The sequence below is a fragment of the Trachurus japonicus genome, chromosome 19, assembly GCF_045865225.1.
Source record: "Trachurus japonicus isolate A0001 chromosome 19, Traja_1.0".
Taxonomy (NCBI): Eukaryota; Metazoa; Chordata; class Actinopteri; order Carangiformes; family Carangidae; genus Trachurus; species Trachurus japonicus.
Genome location: NC_140925.1, coordinates 20,670,093 through 20,689,307, shown reverse-complemented (window position 1 = coordinate 20,689,307; position 19,215 = coordinate 20,670,093). Strand labels below are relative to the sequence as shown.

The window sequence follows — 19,215 nt, the reverse complement described above, 5'->3', positions numbered from 1 at the left end:
AATAAGCAGAAAAATCTGCCAGTGAAAGCAAGTTTTTTGTGCTTGTAATAAGAAAGAAAAACTTGCTCCACTATCAGATTTTTCTACTTATTTCAAGTGAAAATATGCTTGAATGAAGTAAAAAGTGTCTAAGTCTAGTCTTCGTTTGAGTATAATTTGATTTGTTTTGACTAGAAAATACATTTTGACTAGAAATAAGACACATATTCTTGGTAAGATTTTGAGTTTTTGCAGTGTATTTGATTTTCAAATGGTTCACATATACCTAATGTATCTCTGTGCAAAGCAGACACCAACATGAAGTCCATAAACTGCCTATCAGTGAGAGCAGGTAATAAAAAAAACTCTAAGTGGATGGAAACACTTAATGAAGAGAGGAGCACAGAGGCAGTTTTTAAGCATTAGGCAGCCGCTCCTGACACACCTCCAGGGGCCGTTTGAACGCTCCCCTTCCAAAGACTTCCACGTTGCTCGCGAGCCAGGAGACCACGTTCCCAGGTATGTAAGAACTACAGTTGGCCATGGACTGGATCTCCACCGGCTTCAGAATGCGGTCCCATATGTTCACCTGACTCAGCTCGCCCACAAAGGCCTGTCCGGCGTCGAAGCGCCCGCCCACCACATCCTGTAAGGGCCATAAACAGGACGGTGTACATTTACTGCACAGACAATAACAACAACAACAACACCATTATGAAAGGTAATTATCTTTATGTGAGGGGGAGGAGGTCATCTGTGGGACAATGGATGGACTGGTGATTAAACTTATAGTTCCTGGGTTTAAAGCAGAAGTAAGCGATCCGGTCGTTTTGGCTAATGCTGCGTTCCAGGCCGGCTTTTGAAACCGTAAATTACAGCTTCAAGTCACAACTTACGACTTTGTAGCGTTCCAGGCAACCCACTCGTGTTTTTCCGACCTGTTTTACCTGTGAAAGTGCACTATAACGGCCACTCGTAACTTCCGACCCGTGAACTCGTACCAGATTGAACTGGTACAACTTCACAGGTCGGAAAAACACGAGTTACGAGTTGCCTTGAACGCACCATAACAGTCCTCGTCCCTACGTCACCGCTTCACGCGCATCCCTTGGCTGCACACACAGCCCTGCATGCCGTTCTCTCTCCTCATTGGATAAAAATTGTAGGATACGAGAAAAGTTTTCTCCTCGGCTCAGAGCAGAGCAGAGTGACTGACAGACCCGTGTTTCGGTCCAAACACTCTATGTAAGTGATTGCTGTCGGAAGATATAACTATTTAAGACTTATATTAACACAAAAATATTGCTTACTTCTGCTTTAATGTGTGTTATTACCTTAGACTTATCTGGGCTGCACACACACCAGCAAGAACACTGAGGTCAAATCTTTGATGCTCATTTCTGGGACTATCTTGATCTTAGCAGCCTTTAGGGGAAGGTTACAATATATGATTAAAAAACTAATACATGGCGAGCATTTTATAAGTTGAGTCCATGATCTCTAGACTCACTATATTAAACTGGAACTTCATGCTTTTATCAGAATTTCTCCGATGTGACAGAACCTCATGCTGGAGGATAAAACATACTGATAATTCAATAAAAAATGAAAAATCCAAATGATTAAAACAATTTGCGATCAACTGATTGGATTTTGATTAAACTTCTGGAAATTATGTATCTCATTACTTTCCTTCAGCATTTTAAATGCAAATGTGAAACTGTCTCTCTATGTTCCACAAACCTACAGTGTAAGTATATTACTGTTAATGCATACTGTTCTTACACAGGACATAGTTTGCTATGTGTATTTTGTACAATTGGATTTTAATAACACTATCACACTTAGCTTTTTTTCTTTTTACTGTCAACAAGACTGAAAGTCTTCAGCCACGCTAGTCGCTCTCCGAGGCCAAGCTTATGCACAGTGATGCTTTGAGCTAGAGGCTATAGTAAGCATTCACACACATGGTTATATTTAGCACAGCTGTGGGTGATGGGGTGATGGAAATGTGATCAGTTTTGAAGATATTTGCTGCATAAATCAAAGTAAGTGAGGCAAATGGAAACTGCAACCTGATGATGGCATTAGATAAAAAGTTATCACTACTGATTCAGAGGATGAGTGAATGCTTGTAGCAACTCTTATGATGATCTAACTATGACATTTATATAACACACATCTAAATTCAAATTCACCAGATGCTGCTTTTGGTACTTTGTTGTCAGCGTGTGGCGAGAGAGGTTTTCAAACACTGCTGAGTGGATTTCCACAGAACTATACAGAGGATGCAGCTCATTTCTCCATTTCCACATTGCTAATAATGCACTGATTGGTCCAGAGGGAGAACACAGCTTGTGTGTGCAGTGACGGGTCTGCTGTTGTCTTGATAATTACTTTGTCATGATAACCTGCCACCGTCTTATTACTGCTGCTTTAGGTCTGGCTGATTTTCTTGTTTTCACCTGCAGTTTGCAAAGGGACAAGGAGCATCATAAATAACACTGCTTACTGGCAGAGCTCTGTGACATTGGGCTTTCAAGTGTTTATCTCATGGTGATATGAACATGCTGCACTGAAGAGCTGATGGTAAATTGTGAGTGTGCGTTGTTGTCTTTGTTAAGATGTGATTTCAGGTAGGTGGCGGCTTTCTTTGATCATCACAGATTGATGTCTACATGCGAAGAGACACAGGAACGCATCAAACATGATGACTCATTCTCAAAGACGTTTTGGCTTCTTTACCTGCTCCTGCCCCAGTATGATGACTCCCCCTGGTTTGATCGGGTGCCAGGCCGCCAGGTTGTCACCGGTTCCCAGCTTTGCTCCGTTTTGGTAGGCCTCCCATTGTCCGTCCCTCGTGGTCCAGGAGATGCAGATGTGGTGCCACCTTCCATCACGCACCTCTAAAGGCAACTGGGCAACCTAAAGGTCACAAAACTTTGCACTTAGCTGTGGTTTAAACATTCATTATGTGAATAACAACACATTAAACAGGTGAATTGATAATAAACCCGAGGCAGCTTGCCTTGTCATTGATGAGAAGCTCTATTGGGTTATTGCCCCATTCGATAAGCACAATTTCATTCGCTTGGCCTGGCACTCCGTATGAGAAGGGCGTCCCTATGCCGGGAGTGGCGCTGGACTTGATCCACATGCAGAGAGTGAAGGCATACATCTCTGGCAGGCTCTTTGTGATGCGGCCGTACAGGTAGTTGGTCCTCTGGGGTAGGGACAGCTTAAACTGCTCCGGGGACTTGAAGTCTCCCCCTCCTGTAATGAGACGGGCAGGGAGAGATGAGACAGGGACGGGGACGTTAAGGGTGAGATGTGTCCTATGAGGTCTTTTCTTAAACTTGTAAATCTCGGTCTGAGAGTGAAAGAGTGAAAACCCCTTTCTTTGTGTTTCATACACACACACACACACACACACACACACACACACACACACACACACACACACACACACACACACACACACACACACACACACACACACACACACAGTAGTGGTTGAAAAGCAGCCTTGACAAAAGGTTCCTTTTATGTCAAAAATATGCATATCTCTCTATTTTATTCGCCAGTCTCTGATTCATCAGGCTCTCTCAACTTCTTTATACACCTGAGTGCCCTCCTCTGCTTCATTTCCATTAGTGTGTCATAGGAAAAACCAGGTTGGATGCGTTAGTAGCGTCATGTACCATTCTCCGATTCACTCAGCATATCCACTAATGTGCTATATCTGTCCCCATACACTATTTTATCATGACTATCTGTGCAGCATCGGTGATGTAGATCTGACTGCACCTTTCTCCAGCTCACTGATCCTGTCCACGAGGGCGTTCAGCGTACTCTCCGTCTTCAGCCTGTAAGCAGCTGTGGCGTTGGACAGCATGCTCTTCTCCTGCTCCAGGTTGCTGACTTTCTTCAGGAGCTGTTTCTCCAGCTCCCCGAGCCGTCGCTGCAGCAGGTCGCGGAGCTCACTGGGGAAAGCAGCTCCGGATACGTTGGCGCGCATCTGATGTTGCTAAGGAAGGGATGGACAGAGCAAAGATAAGCAGGAAGTACACAGGAATAATCAGGGACAATGAGTCTCCTGAGAAGTGACGCCTTGCATCACTGTGATGGAGTGAAAGGCCATTAAATATACATTCAGGATTTTTCCATTAGTGGAAATTGGAGAAAAGTGCATTTTCTGCATTGTTTTGATCAGTTTTATTATCCTGATCATTGCTCATGTAAAGCACATGTATGTGAATAATAGAAAATACTGTAAACAATCTAAATGACCTATAGCTTCCATGTTGTAAGGCTGTCATTTAAATACAGTGAGAAAGATATTCTTTAAGCTTTTTCAACAGACCACATTATACCCATCACATATAAACATACATGTGATAGGAACTCTGACTTTGGCCAGGTAGAAATTTAATCTCTTCCCACTGGTTCCTGTGATTGATCTCCACCATGCCCACTAAGGATTCTCAGAAGTGCCGGTGTGCTGCTGAGCTGTGCATTTACAATGTGTCCTAATCCTATAAATCCGCACTAACAAACAAACAGTGCTTTTACGCATGGCATGGCATGGACTTGGCACAGGGGTGGCATATCCTTTGCGCAACTGGTGGCACCTTACCTCCAGGTTCTCCAGCCGGTCCTTCAGCCCTTGCATGGTTTTTCCAAGACTATCAATTGAGTCATTCGGATCTCTGGGAACATCTCCCATTGTATTTTGTTTTTCTTTGCCCCATGAGCCCCCCTTGTCGTACTTCCTGTCGTCGGTGGCTGAGGCGCAGAGGGACAGTTTGGTGGTTAACTCGTTGATGGTGCCAACCTGTTTGGAAATGGTTTCTTTCTGCTGTAAAATTGTTTCCCGTAGCTGCATGACGGTGTTTCTGAGCTCCTCTTCTTGGCTCCCGGCGTTAAGCTCGGGCAACAACGTCACGGGGCAACTGGCATCGCCGCTGAGGGGTATTGCCCGGCAGATGTACCGCTTCCCATCGTCCGGCTGGCCGCTCGCCGGTTGACCCGAGCCCAGCGCACAAAAACAGAACAATCCGTACAAAAGTGAAAACATACCGGCAGCGTTCACCGCCATGGGAAACGAAAGGCAGGGTGAAGAGCCTCCCACTTAAGCCTTAACACTCTCTAATGATATCCACCCTTAAGTACGGTGCGCAAAAGTGTACTCTAGCGCGCTCTACTCCAAAGAAAACATCATGTATATCTATTTCTACAAAGCAGCTCCATACCTAACCAGCAACTTTGAGAAATTTCCGAGTAGAAAATCCGATAAAGAACGATTCGGGTCACTTTAAGCCCGGTTAATGTGACTTGTGTAAACGGGACTATTCCTGGTACAAGCAGAGCGCAGTGTGGCGCTGATCGGACAGCTCCTCTAAGGAAAAGAGGATTACCAAAAAAAAGCGTCTGTGGAAGCTCCTGGATTGGTTGTAGTAGGATGACGGCACGGACCGGCTGGGACATACTTTAGATTATTAATTTGTGCGGCGAGTTAATTAAGCAATGGAGACAGCGAGGAGTTAATGATCTCAACAATGGAGCTGATGAGGGAAGAGCCACCGGGACTGAAAACAAAAGAAAAAAAGAAAGACACATGGGTCACTTTCCCTTTCCCTGATTCATTTACCTCATTGTTGCCTATGTGCGCTATAGAAGGTGGTATAGAGTAATATTTGCTCCAATATAAATCAGAATAGCTATATGAAAGTATTTTACAAGCCAAATTAATGCCACAATTACATATTTTCAAAACCATGACAAGTCATTAAGGCAGATGAGTCTCTTCAATGAACCAGATGGTGAAGAAACAGGATGTGGTGATAAACAATTAGCATCAGCTACCTGCCTGCCAGTGAAAGGTCAATGAGGCCTGGGGTGCAGACTGCTAGACCTACCACTGTGCTTTGAGCATCCACCATCATACTCTGTGGATTTTCATAAATGAAATTCAGGGATGACAAAAAGAAAGAGAAGAAGAAAAAAACAAAACAAAGAAGCTGTTTGGATTTGAGAATAGGTTTTGGCCTTTAAAGCAGACATCCTAAGGGAGGTCAGGTGTAGGAGCTTGTATATATCACATGAGGACAGGATTGCTATTTGGTTAATTAGAGCCATGATTCTTATGCTCACTTTCATACTTACCAGTGTGTGTTTGGGTGTTTGGGTGTTTGGGATCAGCTCACTGTCAGGACTGGCTGTCCAGCCAGTTTGAACCATCTGAAAGGGAAAAGCCCTTTTTTCATGTTCTCATCACTTAGTCTTAAATTAAAGAAACTGCATGTCAGTCGGACCAGTCTCAGCCTGGTCAGATGCAAACATGAACTGATGAAGCCTCTTGGATGAGAGGTGAAACGTCTTCCTAGACAAATAACCAAGTCCAGCTGTTTCGATTTAAATTTCTTTGAGATGCATGTAGTCACCAGTCAATCAGTGAGGCTATTCTGCCATTATTCAACGACTAACTTTTTAACTCATTAAAAAAAAGGATAATGATAATGCATCATAAAAGCATGATTAAAGCAGGTTTTATTTGTCAGTGGTGGAAAGAGCATTGTACAGATGTAGCTAAGAATTTTTACTGTGCAAACTAGTCAAGTAAGCTTTCAATATTTTATAAATTCTGTAACACCATACCTATTACAGAACACAGGGGTTGCTGTGCAAACCAATTACCATCATCAGTGACAGACTTGCCTCCCTCGGTTCAACTGAATATTTTACTCTGACATCATGCCTATTTTCTGGTCTCCAGGTGTTAAAGACAAAAGCTACCTGCTGGTTCAAGATAAACCATATGACTCATAATAAACAGCTCCGGGAAATGAGAAAATCAACTTTGATTAAACTATCTACGACACTGTCATTATGAAATCAATTTTTCCACTAACAACCATGTACTGACAGAGTTGGAGACATGCTGTGCAGTTTGCCTGCATGGCGGAACGCATCCTCTTATTCTGCAGAAACCAGGAGCGCAGTTGGATGAATAAAAAGTGAATGTGTATGGGTGCTTTAGATACAAGAATAGATTTTCAGGGTTGATTATTGGTTATTCAGACTCAGTCTCAAGGAAAGTGCACTTCTTTTTATAGGGAAAATAATGCAGGGGCGATCCAGCTTCATGATAAGAGTATCAGCAGCCGGAACAGTGCACTGAAAAAAACATAGATCTAATGGACAGATGAGTAGTTTTGGAAAGCTGCAGAACCAGTGTGTCATCCACTCTCCTCTCTTTCCCTTTCAGAATAAAGCCCCCATCAGGAAAAGGGAGAAAAAACATTAATGAAATCAACAGGACAGTGCAATAAGCCTGAGACAAACATCTTTTAGCAGATCATTACCACTTATGGAACAGGGGGTGCAAAAGAGAATGAGAATGTCATACTATACGTCAAATTATCTAGAACATTATTTGTGACATTCAGTGAAAGGAGCATCTCATTCTGCAGTCTTTTGCCAGTGGCTTCACTCTATAGATGGAGGAGGATGTTGTGCAGGGAGAGAATTGTGAATTAAAACCCATTAGCAAAGCATGTGAGCAGGAGACAGTCCTGATAGATTAGGCCAGAAAAATAAAAACCATCTTTCAACGAGACTTCATTATTTCCAAAGCTATTGAAACAAGTGTCATGGGAAAGAGAGAGAGAGAAAAAACTAAATTCTTGCTGCCTTACTCACACAGTGTTATTTATGAACCAACAAAGCACACATGAAAGCAGTTAAATTTGGTCACGAGATATGGGACAGTCTTTGAAATGATCATGAACTGTAGAGTGATATTCGGTCATAACTGGTGTGTTTATTCTTATTCGACTGACCAACTCAATGGAAAGAGAAGAGATGAAAAAGCAGTCCAGGGGATCAATGAAAACAGAGAACCACTAAACATCAACATTTTTCGGCAACTGAAAAGAAAAGAAAAAGATCAATTATTAAACCCCAATACTCCCCACTCCTCCTGGCTCGCCTCTACTAAATGTTGCACATCTTTCCATGGGCACTGTCCCTCATATGAAAATCTGTAATTTGAAAAAAAAGAAAAGAAAAAGCCCTGAAGACCAAGCACTCAGCCTGGTGTCCAGTGTTGTTCTCAAAAACACAGTTTATAATGCTGTAGTTAATGTTTGCCCATGTTCATACATTTAAATCAAAAGGATCTCATGGCAAATGATAGGCTCAGATCAATAAATGCGTTCATAGTTCAGAAAGACATGGCATTCTGCTTGTTTTACCTTGAGCACTGAAGAAGTCACAATAGAATCTGCAGTCCCAAATCACCTTCAGTGGGCTGCCATCTTGTGGTAAGAAACCACACCAACTAGTGCAACAGTATGGACACATTGGTTATAAAACAGAGAATAAATTAAGTAGGTGACTTTAGCTCCTCATGCATAATTCCATATTATGACAATCTTTCATTAGTCACTTTTTAGCCATTGTAATCAAGATATCTTGACTTCCTTTGTGCTCTTGTTTATTCTCCTTTAATGCATTTTAAGCTCTTTAATTCTTTCGGAAGACTCCTCCTCAAAGTCGACCTCTGACCCTCTGAAAAATAACTGATATTAAACATAAATAATTTAACAACCGATAAACATTCTCAATTGTTCTAGTTAAAACAATCCATAAATGCCATGCTGACCTTTATGACTCCAACACTGGTACCTGCTCTTTACTTTACATGCAAGAGATACCAGTATGCATGGTTACAATGTCTGTAGGCTACCTCCTCAGTTCTGCTGTCTGTGGTGACAGGTGCACAGATGTTTGTTTGCTATTTGCACTGTGAAAAGAAGGTATCATAACAACAATGAAACACAGTTTATTCAAAGTATTCTCACACAAAAGCCACAACGAAATATGTAGATGGGACATAGCAGCCGTGGTTTGAAGGAAGAACTCGTATAGTTGTGGTCTAGGTCTATTTAAATGAAGGAACTCCGTGGCAGTGGCAGCCAGGCATGAGCTGCTTTTTTCACGAAGTAGAGAAACACTGGCATCAGCCTCAAATAGACCTTGATTTCAGAATATGAAGTTCTGGTTCAAATCCAAGTTTGAACGTAAATCTAAGGATCTGCCGCCACCGCGCATGCGCAGTGGTCTGCACAGCGACTTCCCCTGGAGCCCGAAGACCTTCGAAAACGATGGTCTTATAACCACTGGTTTTGATGCTGTATCCTTCCGTCAGCACTAGAATAAACCGGTGGAACAAAAAATCCTGTTTCCACGGAACTGAACATCGATTGCATAATTTCAACGTGCGAATACATGTGTATTAAACATATTACACGATGCATATACATTTAAAGTGAACATGTGATGAACAATCCGCGGAGGGATATCACTCATCTTCACCGGTCGCAGGCTCCGGGCAGCAGCAGCACGAGCGCGGCGGATACGGAACGACAGCTTCCTGTCTGTGGCGCTCGGTAAGTGCAAACCGTTTGCTTTTTACTATAAACTTAACGGAATATTGGCTATTCCCCGCAGTCTCCATGGGTAGTATTACAGTTTTTAATGCCGAGAAGGAGTGGCTATTTTCCGCTGTCTGTGTTTGGTTTGTTTGGAACAGAGTTTACCGTCAGGGGGATGCGCGAGCGCTTTCTTTCTTTATGGAAGCTAGCCTATTAGCTAACGGTTGCTAATGTGTTTTGCAGAATTAATGTTATCTATGACTTTTTTTTAGCTTCTCGAGTGCGTGAATAAGGTCGTAAGACCTCTTATTAACACAAGACAAGCAATTCCAATCCCGAAACGACCAGTTTTAATTCACTAATGCTGTCAAAAAATGTGCTAGCTGATGCTCACGGTGATGTCATCATTGTGCGCCCCAGTAAGAGGCATGTTGTTTGTAGATTTTGTTATCTTTTGATGTAACAACGCCCAATCTAAATATTGAGAAAGTATAACTTTACTTACTGCATTACCTGAGAGACTTGGCATCGCTCTCAGTGCAAATGTATTTAAGTCATATCTCCCCTCTCATCTCTGCAGTGTACATGAGATCACACTGAGACCGTGCAGACTCCTGTCTGCCCGCTTTCCCACAGCTACCCTGTCTGTCCCAGCTGCAACCATGGCCTTTGTGCCTGCTCCCAGCCCCACTGTGGTCGACCAGACCACACTCATGAAGAAGTACCTGCAGTTTGTTGCAGCGCTCACTGACACCAACACTCGTAAGTTCATAGATATTTAAGTATTTTGCGAGATATGAGTGATGTTTTAGTCCGTTATTTGTCAAATTCTATGGTTATTTACATGATTAATTAAGTGTAAACATGAAAACGATTATTCTCGAATTATTCTTCCAACATTTCTGTTATTGTCTGGATTGACATACCGGTGGTTGCAAATTCAAAGAGTACATTTCCCCTTCACAATAATAATACATGGCATGTTATTGGATATAACTTATTTCTGTTTAGTGTCAACAAATAAATTATGATTCATGTGCTTAGCATGGGCGATGTGATGAGAGCGATACGCTTTAGTCCAGTCAAGGGTACGTGTGATGTGGGAGAGTGCCTGTCTGTGTGGGTGTGTTTGAGTGAGTGTGTTTCTTGATCTACCTCTTGATCAAACTGGACGCTGAAAGTAAAACTGATAAGATCTGAGAGCCCCTGCTGAGCACATGGAGACGGCCATGAAAAGTGAAAACGTATCATTAGCAAGTGTGATTAATGGCGGTGCTCTGTCCTTCAACTTCCAGCCGATGAAACTAAGTTGAAGATGATGCAGGAGGTCAGCGAGAACTTTGAGGTGAGTTTGATGGATGTTCTGAGTGTGATGGAGAGGATTCATTTTCTTTGTCTCTGCTGATGAATTTTTAAGTGATTAAGTTTTTTTTAATTCTTCAAGTTTCTTTTAAACTATAAAAACTAGAATAATACTTCTCTGATGCATTGAAGAAAATATAGCAATGAATGATGAATGTTAATTAGATTTAAACATTGTTCTTTCTGTGTTGCTTCATATCATACATTGTCTTGATTTGTCAATTTCAGAATGTGACATCTTCACCTCAGTACTCCACCTTCTTGGAGCACATCATCCCTCGCTTCCTCACATTTCTTCAAGATGGAGAGGTGCAGTTCCTTCAAGAAAAACCTACACAGGTATGTGGCTAAAGATACAATGGCCCTCTCTTGCACTTCACTTACACCTTTTCTTTTCACTGATGTTTAGTAACAAATCGGCAGTAGGACAATACAGCTATATAACAGGTGTGAGGTAATTTGCTTTAACATGTAATCCATTTGTTCAGCAATTGAGAAAGCTGGTATTGGAGATCATCCACCGCATCCCAACAAATGAACACCTTCGTCCACACACCAAGAACATCCTCTCTGTGATGTTTCGCTTCCTGGAGGTATGAGTCCTAATCTCTCACAACACAACATTTTGCATATTATTGTTTTGCACCAGTTTAGTTACCTTAAAACTAAACTGGCACACATATATGAACTTTTGTATTGTTATGTCACACAATTTTTCCCTGTATTTTTTCCAGATTGAAAGTGAGGAAAATGTGCTAATATGCCTTCGCATCATTATTGAGCTGCACAAACAGTTCCGCCCTCCAATCTCTCAGGAGGTGAGTTCTTGAGTTGTGAAAGAATCAGTCAGGTTGGAAAGAGTGATCTTTCCTGGTTCGATGCCTATTTAAAGGAAACAATCTGGACTTTTGGATTATCATGTTTTCCATTTTCCTCTCTTTTCAGATTCATCACTTTCTTGACTTTGTGAAGCAGATTTATAAAGACCTTCCCAAAGTTGTTGTAAGTACATCCTGCATCATGTTCTTACAGGAGACAACTTGTCATCGTCCTTTCCTCTGCTGTTCTCTCTTTCTAAACATGTCTGTCTAACCACGTCTCTCTATGCTCCCACTAGGCAAGGTACTTTGAGAACCCACAGGTGATTGCAGAGAACACAGTTCCCTCTCCAGAAATGGTGGGGATGATCACCTCCGTGTTGGTTAAGACTGCACCTGAGAGGGAAGACAGCGAAACCCGAACAGTAAGCTAACCCAACCCAACAGTTTGTCCTGTGTTTATGCCCAATACCTTTACAGTACTGTCTCCAACCACTGGATGGTAGTAGTGTTCTGTCTTGACACACCAACAGAGAATACCATGAAGTGCACTTAGTCTCTAAATAGTCAGATGTAGAGACTACACTATCATACCTGCAAACTAGTCACCTTTCGGCTATAATCGCCGTTTTTCTGGTCAACTGGGTCGTTTACGTGAATCGTGCAGAACCGGGGAGTTTTTTTCAAGGGGGGGGGGTGATAGAGTCTTGATAAACATATCGGACAGCTTTTATTTTGAAACGACACGCGGGAAGTTATCTGATGTATCGGTGGAACGCAGAAAACTATGATGACGGGCGCCTTGGATAAGCGTGTGTGTGTGCATCGGGGCCATTCAGCTGTAGCGTCTTTTGCTCACATACTTTCAATGTAGGCGCGAGTTATGCACGCGGCGCGCCGCACATTCGCCGTGCTTGTTTTTTCATGCACGTTCGCGGCACACAGCTCCATGGACCTGCTTCTACCGCTGGTGTTCTGTCAGACCGGTTCTGCTCCGTTTGAAAGGCGAAGGAAGAACGTATGTGGAAAGACGTGATACACACTCATTTTATGTGCTGTGATTTTCAACCCCCAGGCTACATACAATGCTGTGAAAAAGTATTTTCCCCTTCCTGATTTCTTACTCAAACTTGTTATTAGTCATCAAACAACTTTTAATAGCCTAGACAAAGATGACCGAAGTACGGTAAATATAAAATGCACTTTTTAAATTATGATTTCATTTATTAAGGGGAAAAAAGCTATGCAAACCTACCTGATCCTATGTGAAAAAGTAATTGCCCCCTCTTGTTAAATCATGAACTAACTTTGATAAACCTTTTTATTTTTTTTGGAAAGCTGGTTCAATTTCACTCTTCACATCCAGGCTCCAGTGATCCATGGTGAGAGCCTTTATCCACTAATGGAGAAAGCTTGGAACAGTGGTGAAAACCTTCCCAAGATGGCTGCCCCATCAAAATATTATACAAATAAATAAAAACATTGTGTGACAAATCTGCAAAAAAGTAAGAAATCAGGAAGGGGGGAAATACTTTTTCACAGCACTGTATTTAATGGAGGGGGGACAATACCTGATATTCTCAGCTGTAAACAGTAGGCTAAATATAATCATAGAAAGCTGAAAGCCACAGGTCATGTGGTCATCCAAACTGATGCATAATTTTTAGTCAAATAATGTGAACATTTTCTGCAGCTGACCCCACCTGATTGAGGTGTACTTATTCTCTCAAAGCTGTCTTTTTAATGAGAGATTTGCTCTCTGTTTAACTGGGAACGCTCCCAAAAGCATAACTTGCATATTAAAATCACAAAAATTTTCTCCCGGGGGGGGGGGGGGGTTGGTTTGGTTTTTCGGGCCTTGTCACCTTTTTTACTCTCTGGAGTTTGCAGGTCTGACTATGCTCTCATTGAGCAGTCGCCTGTTTCACATGATTAGATATGTGATCATCGCCCACTGAGGGATCCCTAAATAAATGTAAAGTGAAGTTGGTAGTGTGACATTAAATCAGCCAGCAATTACTGTTAGTGGGGTCAAAGGAATTCTAATAAGACTAAATAAACAGCAGTCTGCTAAGGGTAATCTAAAGGTTTTACAACACATGCACTTAAGATCTGTTTCACTGAGAAACTTGGTCCTTTACTGAGATTTTCTTCCAATTAAATTTTATTTTTATTACAACGAGACTGCTGGAAACATTAGAGGCAACGCACATTTTATCCTAAAACTTGACCTGTATATCTGTCCTGCAGCGCTGGTGTATTTATCACAATCACCTTGTGTGTCCCGCTGTTAGATCACTCGCTCATTACAGTGGTCTTATTATGTTTCTCCTTTTATGTCTGCCTCTAGCACACCATCATTCCACGGGGGTCTTTGTCTCTCAAGGTGCTGGCAGAGCTGCCCATCATAGTGGTGCTGATGTATCAGGTGAGTGAAATACTACCAGAGTGTGAAGTTAGCAGTGTAAATGCAAAAGAAACAAATTTACTGAATTATGGAGATGAAAATTAAATTGCAAAGATTTCAACATCAGAAACACAGTTGACTCATCTGCAATTTAATTGGAAACAAAACATTTTTCAGCATATTTTCGGCTATAACTACATATAAATAAATTATTTTTTTGGAATGAATTCCTTCAGCTGTGATGATGTCTATATTAAAATGAGGTTAGTTTCTCATTAACTGGGATTGTGTGTTTGCTCTCTCCCCTCAGCTGTATAAACTGAACATCCATAACGTGGTGTCGGAGTTTGTGCCCCTCATCATGAACACCATCATGCTCCAGGTGTCACCACAGGCCAGGTAAGATGCATCTGTGAATGCTTGTTAACATGCACTCTCATATTGTACGTGTGCTATGCAAGTGTGTCTGAGAGGTGTTTGAGCGAGCCTTTAACAAATTTCAACGGGCACGTTTAACAGAATTGATTTTTTCCCCCCTCTTCCTCTCTCACACTAAGTTTGTTGATAGTGTTGGTCGGCACTTTGCCTGCCAGTGACTGAGTTAAAATCCATTTGGAGAAGTTAAAATTGTAGGAATTGGCTTAGCAGGAGGTGAAACCCTCTCAGGGTGGGAAGAGAGTTGCGTTAAGCGTTTTGAACAAGAAGGAAATGGAGCAGAGTTGATTTAGAATAAAAGACCTCAGCAGTGTCTGGCAGGTATAGGGAGAGTTTCTTTCTGACATGCAGTAACAGCTGTGACGCAAACAAACAAGCCACCCATGTAGAATTGGCTCCCAAATGTAGATGCAGAATTTCAACCCGTGTAATTGCCACCTACTGCAGGTATACAACATCATTAATGTCCTTGATGGGAGTTAATGGCTTTTGTATGTAAATCGCTCTGTTTCCTTTGCAGGCAACACAAGCTTTATAACAAGGAGCTGTATGCAGACTTCATTGCTGCTCAGATCAAGACACTGTCGTTTCTGGCCTACATCATTCGAATCTACCAGGTACAGCTGTTTGATGGCTGCGTGTTTCATCATCCGTTGCTGATGAATAGGTTCAATGAGTCATCCTACATTAAAGCAAAATGGTCGCCTTTAATAGTAAAAGCCATTTCCTTAGCACCATTATGTGGTTCCTTCATCCTACACCTTATATACCTCCATAGATGCATTTCAAATTTCAGCCTTTAGACAAATGTGGCTTAAAGTTAATGACTAGGAAACATCCCTTGAATATAAAGATGTTAGATGGAATGAATCCAGTAAAGGTGGTTTTGAAGGCTTGTTTTGTTAAGATATCATTTCTCCCTGTGGGTGCCAGGTGATTGGCAGGAAGCAAAGTGTTATATGATACGAAGACAGGGAAGCTGGGTAGAATAAAGATAAAATGGATTCTTTGAAAAATTTAATTGAGACTTTGTATTTACTTTACGTTTTTAAACCAAACAGGCTCGAATGGCACCTCTTTAACCATGTCCTACTTTACTGACTATTCACAGGCAGGGATAGGAGTCAATAAACACCCACAATTGGCACAAACATAAAAAAACAATGATAATACTGCATCAAGAACTTCCAGCTCACCTAGAAGAATTCCATTAATATGGGAGTTTGTGTCATTGCAGAAATTAAAAGTTAAACTAAGATATTGAACACCTAAATATGAGGTGTTGACCTAGATATGTGGGTAATTGTAGTGGAGAAAATTAGTTGATGTCGGTATTGGCATATTTTTAATTAACTGTGCTTTTAAACATATTTTGTTGTGTGTGTGTCTGGCGTATCAGGACCTGGTAGGGAAATACTCTCAGCAGATGGTAAAGGGCATGCTGCAGCTGCTGTCCAACTGCCCCTCGGAGACGGCGCACCTCCGCAAGGAACTTCTCATCGCAGCCAAGCACATTCTCACAACTGACCTACGCAGCCGTACGTACACACAAGCACACATTCATATAAGGTGGTGTGAAAGAGAAATGTGGGGAGGCTGGGTGAATTTATTTCACAGGGTCATTTTTCTTTCATAATGCACATAATGTTTTTTTTCAGCACTTTTTTTTTTCTCCTCAAAGAAAGTGTGTGTAGTTAAAGGTCTACGTCCTGATCACGACATTAACAGCATAGATGTTCTTGCCAGCTCGCGCTTAGATTTTCACATTTCACACTTCTGAAAAACTTTTTTTTTGAGCTGCTGTCAAAGTGTGGCCGTAGAACCTAATTCAGATTGGGAGACTAAGCAGTGGAAAGTGAGACTGAATGAAATGGAATGAAAGCTCAACCACCCATCATAGAAATCTTGAGACCGTGACGCACAGTTTGGCTGATTTTCTGAATTATGCTGTGAGTTTACGTTTGCTTCTGTAGCTGAAACTATTTTCAGTGTTTTTGCCTCATTTTCTGCAGGAGATTTAGCATTGTAGAACTGCTTAAAACTCGGGAAACTATGTAACCAAAATTATGTGTTTAGGTTTTAGTAAATCTCTTTCTGCCACAGAATGATTGTATTTAATACAACAAGCATTTCTATTATTTATATTCATATCTATCATTCCTTGTGCTCTTGTTGGTATTCGGTGCAAACATGTATTGCTGCACTTCTTTTTCTTGGGAAAACAGTATTTTTGAAGCATGCCATTAAAATACGTCTTTTGTGTTGCAGAGTTTATTCCTTGTATGGATAAACTGTTCGATGAATCCATCCTGATCGGTTCTGGCTACACTGCACGGGAGACTCTTAGGTGAGTTTTGTGTGTCTGTGCACGATGACTCGATCTCTCGGGTGCTAGCCCCCCCCCTTTTCTTTTTCTCTCCCGAGGTTGATTGCTCAGCCAGGTGCATGTTAAGTGTCCTAGCATATTAATCAGGCGGCTCTCAGTGCTGCCAAACTTCTCAGGGAAGCCGACTGCAACTGCAACACTGCAGCAAGGATCACACTGTCAAACTGTCATGTACACCTGCATCTCCAGAGGGCAAACTGCCCGCGCATCGTCCCTGAGGTCGAAAACGTCCTTGAACCCTCCACAGATGCCAAAGCGGCTCACCTCATCAACAAAATAGCTGTCATTTCACATTAGTGCCATATAGCAAATGAGGCAGCTGGATGAGAACTGGCAGGACTATCTGTGTCACTCATTACCTCACCCCCTCTTTCTTCCTCACATATGCCAGTTTCAGTTGCATCTGCAGCTACTTTCCCTATCTGTCAAACTTTAGTGATTACTACTTCTGCCTTTTTAGAAGGTGCCAGTTCACTGGAGCGCAGACTTTTCAGTTTTCACTACCATTCAGTCATGAAATATGACTATAATTCTGCCTGCAAATGCCACAGTGACATGGCTCTCGTTTCTTTCCAGACCCTTGGCCTACAGCACACTAGCAGACTTGGTGCACCACGTTCGGCAGAACCTGCCCCTGACAGATTTATCCCTGGCCGTGCAGCTCTTTGCCAAAAACATCGATGATGAGTCACTTCCGAGTAACATCCAAACCATGTCCTGCAAACTGCTGCTCAACCTGGTGGACTGCATCCGCTCAAAGTCAGAGCAGGAGAACGGCAACGGGCGGGACATCCTGATGAGGATGCTGGAGGTAAGCAGCTCAGAGCTGGGATCGATACAAAAAGCAGCGGTGCATATTTGATGCACAATGAAGAAATTTTGAGCATTTTTTTTCCATCTCTCTTTCACATCAGGTGTTTGTGTTGAAGTTCCACACCATCGCCCGCTACCAGCTCGTTTCCATCTTCAAAAAGTGCAAGCCTCAGTCGGAGATGGGCGTAGTAGACCCCGGGGCTTTACCTGGCGTACCAGCCACTCCCACTCCATCCACCACCCCTGCTCTTCCTCCTCCTGCTCCTCCCACACCCGTCGCCGCAGCGCCTCAACCCCCAGCAACACCCTTTGACCGGCCCGGGGAGAAAGAAGACAAGCAGACTTTTCAGGTGTCTGACTGCCGCAGCCTTGTCAAGACGCTAGTATGTGGAGTGAAGACGATTACATGGGGCATCACCTCTTGCAAGGCGCCAGGGGGTGAGAGAATTTGACACAGAGCATAAAAATGCATCAATGATTATTTGGTTAAATTTCGAGTTAACTACATGCACAGTCTAACTTCTTGTTTATGTTTTTGCATTTTCTCCAGAGGCTCAGTTCATTCCTAACAAGCAGCTTCAGCCAAAGGAGACCCAAATCTATATCAAACTGGTCAAATATGCCATGCAGGCTTTGGACATCTACCAGGTATCACAAAAGACATTGACTGTATCAGTATCAGTGATAAAAATATGCATGAGTCAATAAGATGTGGGTCTGATGAAGAGAATGGTTTCAGACTCAGTGGCCCAGTGTAACAACTGTTTCTTTTGACTAGGTACAGGTTGCTAACAACCAGCAGACGTACATCAGGGTGGCCAACTGTCAGACTGTGCGCATGAAGGAGGAGAAGGAGGTGCTGGAGCACTTTGCTGGGGTCTTCACCATGATGAATCCCCTCACATTCAAGGAGATTTTTCAAACCACTGTGCCATACATGGTGGAGAGAATCTCCAAGAACTATGCACTACAGGTACATGCAATTGCATACAAAAAATGTGCAAGTTTTATAAACATTGGTGATTTTTTTCCCCCCCAGTTAATGAAATACTCAGTCTGAATTGCTCACCTGCTCAATTTCCGTGTCTTGCTCTCTGATTTTTCCTAGATTGTGGCAAACTCTTTCCTGGCCAACCTCTCAACGTCTGCGCTCTTTGCCACAATCCTAGTGGAGTATCTTCTTGAAAGACTGCCAGAGATGGGCTCAAATGTTGAGCTCTCAAACCTCTACCTCAAGCTCTTCAAACTAGTCTTTGGCTCAGTGTCACTGTTTGCTGCAGAGAATGAACAAATGCTTAAGGTAAGAAGAGGTTTTTTGCCTATTTTTGTAATACTTTCTTCCTATATCTCAGGCATTTTTACAAGTTTGACTGCCTTTTTTTCCTCAGCCACACCTCCACAAGATAGTGAACAGCTCTATGGAATTGGCCCAGTCGGCCAAGGAACCCTACAACTACTTCCTGCTCCTCCGCGCCCTCTTCCGCTCTATTGGTGGAGGCAGCCATGACCTTCTCTACCAGGAGTTTCTGCCCCTTCTGCCGAACCTTCTGCAAGGTAAAAACCTCACACATCATTTCT

At 42.4% G+C, this 19,215-nt stretch overlaps 2 protein-coding genes across 2 annotated transcripts in view; one reads left to right on the top strand and one right to left on the bottom strand.

The window, feature by feature from the left end:
- Positions 1–257: 257 nt before the first annotated feature.
- nptx2b (neuronal pentraxin IIb) lies at positions 258–5,359 on the bottom strand. Its single transcript, XM_085761527.1, has 5 exons — positions 4,616–5,359; positions 3,787–4,006; positions 3,008–3,252; positions 2,725–2,904; positions 258–625 (listed from the first exon to the last, which is right to left on the bottom strand). The coding sequence occupies exons 1-5, from the start codon at positions 5,075–5,077 to the stop codon at positions 395–397; spliced, it is 1,338 nt and encodes a 445-aa protein (XP_085617653.1). The 5' UTR covers positions 5,078–5,359; the 3' UTR covers positions 258–394.
- Positions 5,360–9,303: 3,944 nt separating this feature from the next.
- The window catches only part of trrap (transformation/transcription domain-associated protein), a 94,509-nt gene continuing 84,597 nt past the window's right edge, over positions 9,304–19,215 (top strand). Inside the window, exons 1-19 of the mRNA XM_085761863.1 lie at positions 9,304–9,431; positions 9,997–10,178; positions 10,712–10,761; positions 11,007–11,117; positions 11,267–11,371; positions 11,513–11,596; positions 11,724–11,780; positions 11,896–12,021; positions 13,947–14,024; positions 14,314–14,402; positions 14,959–15,055; positions 15,838–15,976; positions 16,707–16,785; positions 17,401–17,635; positions 17,739–18,075; positions 18,188–18,285; positions 18,416–18,610; positions 18,746–18,937; positions 19,026–19,191. Of these exons, the coding sequence (XP_085617989.1) occupies positions 9,322–9,431; positions 9,997–10,178; positions 10,712–10,761; positions 11,007–11,117; positions 11,267–11,371; positions 11,513–11,596; positions 11,724–11,780; positions 11,896–12,021; positions 13,947–14,024; positions 14,314–14,402; positions 14,959–15,055; positions 15,838–15,976; positions 16,707–16,785; positions 17,401–17,635; positions 17,739–18,075; positions 18,188–18,285; positions 18,416–18,610; positions 18,746–18,937; positions 19,026–19,191 (2,530 nt within the window). The 5' untranslated portion in view covers positions 9,304–9,321. The remainder of the gene's footprint in view (positions 9,432–9,996; positions 10,179–10,711; positions 10,762–11,006; positions 11,118–11,266; positions 11,372–11,512; positions 11,597–11,723; positions 11,781–11,895; positions 12,022–13,946; positions 14,025–14,313; positions 14,403–14,958; positions 15,056–15,837; positions 15,977–16,706; positions 16,786–17,400; positions 17,636–17,738; positions 18,076–18,187; positions 18,286–18,415; positions 18,611–18,745; positions 18,938–19,025; positions 19,192–19,215) is intronic.